The 5,863-nt window shown below is 65.6% G+C and overlaps 1 protein-coding gene across 1 annotated transcript in view; it reads left to right on the forward strand.

Annotated features, from left to right (window-relative positions):
* Positions 1–5,863, forward strand: part of AEBP1 (AE binding protein 1) — a 19,672-nt gene that overhangs the window by 13,366 nt on the left and 443 nt on the right. The window contains 18 exon segments of the mRNA XM_024742729.1: positions 19–153; positions 231–296; positions 990–1,067; positions 1,191–1,274; positions 1,392–1,439; positions 2,078–2,187; positions 2,264–2,403; positions 2,744–2,828; positions 2,928–3,072; positions 3,175–3,260; positions 3,423–3,546; positions 3,814–4,010; positions 4,099–4,278; positions 4,492–4,843; positions 4,924–5,063; positions 5,220–5,319; positions 5,531–5,857; positions 5,860–5,863. The exon segment at positions 5,860–5,863 is cut by the window's right edge and continues 443 nt beyond it. Of these exon segments, the coding sequence (XP_024598497.1) occupies positions 19–153; positions 231–296; positions 990–1,067; positions 1,191–1,274; positions 1,392–1,439; positions 2,078–2,187; positions 2,264–2,403; positions 2,744–2,828; positions 2,928–3,072; positions 3,175–3,260; positions 3,423–3,546; positions 3,814–4,010; positions 4,099–4,278; positions 4,492–4,843; positions 4,924–5,063; positions 5,220–5,319; positions 5,531–5,857; positions 5,860–5,863 (2,401 nt within the window).

A 5,863-nucleotide genomic window follows, 5' to 3' on the forward strand; every position in this document is an offset into this window, starting at 1 on the left:
AGCCCACCTCTCCCCCAGTTGAGTACATCCGGCGCCAGAAGCAGCCCAGGCCGCCCCCCAGCAGGAGAAGGCCGGAAAGGCTGTGGCCCGAGCGCCCCGAGGAGAAGGCTGAGCCGCCCGGACGGGGGTTCGAGGCCCCGGAGGAGAGGATAGGTAGGATGCAGGCAGACTTGGGGGGCGGGGTGCCAGGCCAGGGGGCTCCGGCTCAACCCTGCCTCCCACCTCCACAGAGCCGCCTCTGAAGCCGCTGCCACCCAACTATGGGGACGGCTATGTGATCCCCAACTACGACGACAGTGAGTGCCCAGGGCCCCTGCCCTCTGCATCCCAAGGTCGGGCTGCCTGTGCCTCCAGCTTGGTGGCAGTTACCCGGCCACCCTCTCCGGCCTGGCCGCCCTCCCCTGATCTCCTCCCTCAGGCTGGGTCTTCCTGGCTCCCAACTTCGCTCTTCCCCCCATCGCCCTGAGCCCCAGTGGGCTTCACTCTCGGGCCCTCCGAGCTCCGGTCCTGGCCACCTCGCCCCTCGCCCCTCGGGACTCCCATGCCGCCTTCCGCTCCCTCCTGCTCCCGGCCCCTTTGGACCCCATTCCCCTCCTCCTGGCCTCGGTCCCCATCAACCCCTTGGCCCCAGCTCAGCCCTCCAGACCCCCCTTCCTGCCACAGGTGCCAGTCGTCCTTCGGGGCATGTCCGATGTCCGTGCCCCACTCCCTGCCCAGCCTTTCCCCACCTTTCTCTGGGCCACGCCCTGCTGGGGGGCCAGGCTGGTGACTTCCTCGGGGTCTCGCTCACCCCACCTGTGCCCAAGCAGCCTCCCCCTCCAGGAGGACCCTCCCTCCTCATCTCAGCCCATCTGGACTCTTTAAGGCCCACCCTGATCTCACCTCCTCACCTTGTGCACCGCGTGCCCAGTCCGGCCCACTGGGCTCCTGTGAACCTAGGAGCCCCGGCTCATGGTGGGCCATCTCATCAGGGCTCTCCCTCCCCACAGTGGACTATTACTTCCGGCCTCCCAGGCCCCAGAAGCCTGACCCTGGCCTGGAAACAGATGAAGAGAAGGAGGGGCTGAGTGAGTGGAACCAGGCTGCCCCCAGCCCCCCCCTGCAGGCCTGACCCCCACCCCACCTGCCCCCTGAAGCCCACCTTAGCCTGGGGCTAAGCCAACAGGCCCTTCCCCACTTCCACCTTTCAGAGAAACCCAAAAAGGAGGGCAGCAGGCCCAAGGAGGAGGAGACACATGACAAATGGACCGTGGAGAAGGGCAAGGACCACAAAGGTGTGTCTCTGGGGGCCAGGGGCTGGGCCCACACAACCTGGGTCCCCGTGAGAGGTCCGCCAGACCCCCGGCTGCTCTGGGACCCTCAGCACCACCTCCTCCCTTTGTTGCCCCCAGGGCCCTGGAAGGGTGAGCTGGAGGAGTGGGCTCCAGCAGAGCAACTCAGTGAGTGAGGCGCTGGGGGGCTCGGGGGAGCGGGATAGGTGCGGAGGGCTGGGGGGGGCTGTGAGGGCTGCAGCATAGCTACGAGCGCCGGGGCTGCCATGGGCATGTATGGAGGCTGTAGGGCGGGTGTGACGGCGCTGGGGCCGTGCCGTGGCCGCAGGGTGACGGTGATGGGGCACGTGACCCACCTAAGGCCACACATTGGTCCCAAACCCGAATTTCCTGTTGGCACTCCAGGCCTCCAGAGCCCCTTCCTGCTCTTAAAGTCCTGCAACGCGAAAGGGAGAGGCCCTGGAGTGTCTCTGTCCTGGGTCTGACCCCAGGGGACAGAGCTCGGGGCACAAGGCAGGTGTGCAGATGGCCCCGATGCAGACAATGCCTGGGACCGGCCAGGGCCTGGGGTGGCTGTCCCTGTGATTTCATGTGAGCCCCGTGGTCCCCTGGAGCCGGGCATCATCAGCCCATTCTCCAGAGGGGGAAGCTGAGGCTCAGGGTGGGGAAGCACAGGCTGGAACACAGCTGCCCTCACCGGCGCCCCCTGATGTGAGGGGAAGTGGGTGCTGGGCTCCTCCGTTCTGGGTTCGGTGGAAGGAGGGATGGAGCCAGGGGGCCACCAGCCTGGGGTGCCGTGTCCCCAGAGTGCCCCCCCATCGGGATGGAGTCGCACCGCATCGAGGACAACCAGATCCGGTCCTCCTCCATGCTGCGCCACGGCCTAGGGGCACAGCGTGGCCGGCTCAACATGCAGGTGGGTGTCGGACGGGCCCATCTCCCAGCTGGGTAGGGGTTCCCTGCCTGCTCAGCCCCCCTGCTGTCCCCGACAGGCCGGCGACACTGAGGACGACTACTATGACGGGGCGTGGTGTGCCGAGGACGACTCTCAGACCCAGTGGATCGAGGTGGACACCAGAAGGACCACCAAGTTCACGGGCGTCATCACCCAGGGCCGCGACTCCAGCATCCAGTAAGTCCACCAGGCTCACAGGCACTTGGTGGGGGCAGGTGGCTCCAGGCACAGCTCTGAGTCCCGTTCAGAACTTTCCAGTGGGCCTTCCAGGGCCCTCCCCCGCCCCACCCCACCGCCACTCCTCGGTTATGGCCGGTCGGTTCCCTGGGTCCAGATAAGCAAACCAATCGCCCACGGCCACGCAGCAGGCATGGCAGCCTCTCCCGACATCCGGGCCAACACCACACACCTGCTAGCTCTTAGGTTCTTGGGCCCAGAAGAGGGTGCTCAGGCCGCCTGAGGGCCTGGACCTGGGGCGGGGAGAGAAGCCTTACCCTGACCACCATCTGCTCCCCAGTGACGACTTCGTGACCTCCTTCTTCGTGGGCTTCAGCAATGACAGCCAGACATGGGTGATGTACACCAACGGCTACGAGGAAATGGTGGGCACCTGAGCCCTCGGCTCTATACGCCCCTCGTCTGAACCGCAGGTGGGCTCTCGGCTGGGGTTGGGGGCTGCTCTGAGGCCTGCCTCTTCCCAGACCTTCCATGGGAACGTGGACAAGGACACACCTGTGCTCAGCGAGCTCCCAGAGCCGGTGGTGGCCCGTTTCATCCGCATCTACCCACTCACCTGGAACGGCAGCCTATGCATGCGCCTGGAGGTGCTGGGGTGCCCCATGTCCCGTGAGTGCAGGGGGCTGGCAGGGGCATGGATGGGAAGCTGGGGCAACCCGCGGTGGGCTGGCAGGTGGCCAGCTCAAGGCCCTGCCTGCCCACCCTCTGCAGCTGTCCACAGCTACTATGCACAGAACGAGGTGTTGACCACCGACGACCTGGACTTCCGGCACCACAGCTATAAGGACATGCGCCAGGTTGGGGTGCTTGTCCTGAGGCCACGGACTGGGCTCAGGGCTAACAGGGGAGCCTCCCCATAGAGCAGACCCAGGCAGTGGGAGAGGTGTGGTCACTGCGGGTGGGCTGGGGGTGGCGGGAGTAGGTGGGCTGCGTAACTCTGTGTCTTCTCTGGCACCCAGTTGATGAAGGTGGTGAACGAGCAGTGCCCCACGATCACCCGCACATACAGCCTAGGGAAGAGCTCGCGTGGGCTCAAGATCTACGCCATGGAGATCTCGGACAACCCCGGGGATCACGAGTTGGGTGAGGGCCCCGACAGCCCCCTGGAGGCCTGGCCTTCCCCACGCCCAACAGATTATAGAGGCAAGGCCCTAGCACTGTAGCTGGGTCTGCGCCATTGATGTTTCCAGCTCACCACCTCCCACCCATTTTTGGAGCCCCTTGCTGGGCCCTACAGTCCTCAGCCACCCTCACCCCTCTGGGGATGAGGCCGGTTTGGGTCCTTCCTCAGATCCCCTGGGCCTCAGGCCTCGGGAGGCTGCTTGGTTGCTGAGGCTCCTGCCCTTACAGGGGAGCCTGAGTTCCGCTACACAGCTGGTATCCATGGCAACGAGGTGCTAGGCCGAGAGCTGCTGCTGCTACTAATGCAGTACCTGTGCCGCGAGTACCGAGACGGAAACCCGCGCGTGCGCAGCCTGGTGCATGACACGCGCATCCACCTGGTGCCCTCGCTGAACCCTGACGGCTACGAGGTGGCAGCGCAGATGGTGGGTGGAGGAAAGGGGGTAAGACAGGGCTAGGGTGGGGCAGGGCTGGGGGTGGGCTGCTGATGCTGACCCCCACCTGCTCCCCCAGGGCTCAGAATTTGGGAACTGGGCGCTGGGACTGTGGACCGAGGAGGGCTTTGACATCTATGAGGACTTCCCGGACCTCAACTCTGTGCTCTGGGGAGCTGAGGAGAGGAAATGGGTCCCCTACCGGGTCCCCAACAATAACCTGCCCATCCCTGAACACTACCTGTCTCCAGATGCCACGGTGAGGCTGCAGCCTGGCCAGCAGGGCCTGCGGGAGCAGCCCGGACCCTGGGGTCCTGGAGCTCCGGACTTGGGGGTGGGCTGTGGGTTACCCAGCCCGGGCACTGAGACTGCAGGGCCTTGGAGGGACTGAGGGGGTAATGAGTACCAGTATGGGGTCTACGTGGAGGGTGATGGAGGCTGTGGCCCACACCCCACATACTGGCCACCCTAGGTGTCCACGGAGGTCCGGGCCATCATTGCCTGGATGGAGAAGAACCCCTTCGTGCTGGGAGCGAACCTGAACGGCGGTGAGCGGCTCGTGTCCTACCCCTATGACATGGCCCGCACGCCCAGCCAGGAGCAGCTGCTGGCCGCAGCCATGGCAGCCGCCCGGGGAGAGGACGAGGAAGAAGCATCTGAGGCCCAAGAGACCCCAGACCATGCCATCTTCCGCTGGCTGTCCATCTCCTTCGCCTCTACCCACCTCACCATGACTGAGCCCTACCGGGGAGGGTGCCAAGCACAGGACTACACCGGCGGCATGGGCATCGTCAACGGGGCCAAGTGGAAACCCCGCTCTGGGAGTGAGTCAGCCTGGGAGGGTCTGCGGTGGGGCATCTGGTGTGGGCAGGGGTGACTGCGGCTCTGTGTCTGCCCTGCCCAGCTATCAACGACTTCAGTTACCTGCACACCAACTGCCTGGAACTCTCCATCTACCTGGGCTGCGACAAGTTCCCTCACGAGAGTGAGCTGCCCCGAGAGTGGGAGAACAACAAGGAAGCTCTGCTCACCTTCATGGAGCAGGTGTGGGGGCTGCCGAGGGGGGGGGCGTGCAGGTGGAGGAGTGGGGCAGCATTTGGGGAGAGGGTGGTGAAGGGCGAGGGGACCTCGTGCATGGGAGAGGGCAGCAGCAGACCCAGTGGGCTCTCCATGTGGACACCCGCCCTGCCTCCCCTGCAGGTTCACCGCGGCATCAAGGGGGTTGTGACGGACGAGCAGGGCATCCCTATCGCCAACGCCACCATCTCCGTGAGCGGCATTAACCACGGAGTGAAGACAGGTACACAAGTGCATACCCCTACGCCGCTCCGCCTCCCGAGGTGGGGGGCACCAAATCTGTACGTGCCGTTGGCAAGGCAAGCCTGGCCTGCCCAGCACGTCCCTGCTCCTCTGGAGCCCCCCCAGAGGGAGGGCTAGGGGGATCTCGGACAGGAGGACTGGGGCCTGGGAGGGGGTACTCCTAGGCAGCCGAACCCGTCCTCCCTCTGCAGCAAGTGGCGGTGATTACTGGCGCATCCTGAACCCGGGGGAGTACCGCGTGACGGCCCACGCGGAGGGCTACACCCCGAGCTCCAAGACCTGCAACGTGGATTACGACATCGGAGCCACCCAGTGCAACTTCATCTTGGCTCGCTCCAACTGGAAGCGCATCCGGGAGATCATGGCCATGAACGGGAACCGGCCCATCCCGCACATCGACCCGTCGCGCCCCATGACCCCCCAGCAGCGGCGCATGCAACGCCGCCGCCTGCAGTACCGGCTGCGCATGCGCGAACAGATGCGGCTCCGGCGTCTGAACGCCACCGCCAGCCCGGCCACCCTGC

Source organism: Neophocaena asiaeorientalis, unplaced genomic scaffold (assembly GCF_003031525.2).
Source record: "Neophocaena asiaeorientalis asiaeorientalis breed wild unplaced genomic scaffold, Neophocaena_asiaeorientalis_V1.1 scaffold137, whole genome shotgun sequence".
NCBI classification, from domain to species: Eukaryota; Metazoa; Chordata; class Mammalia; order Artiodactyla; family Phocoenidae; genus Neophocaena; species Neophocaena asiaeorientalis.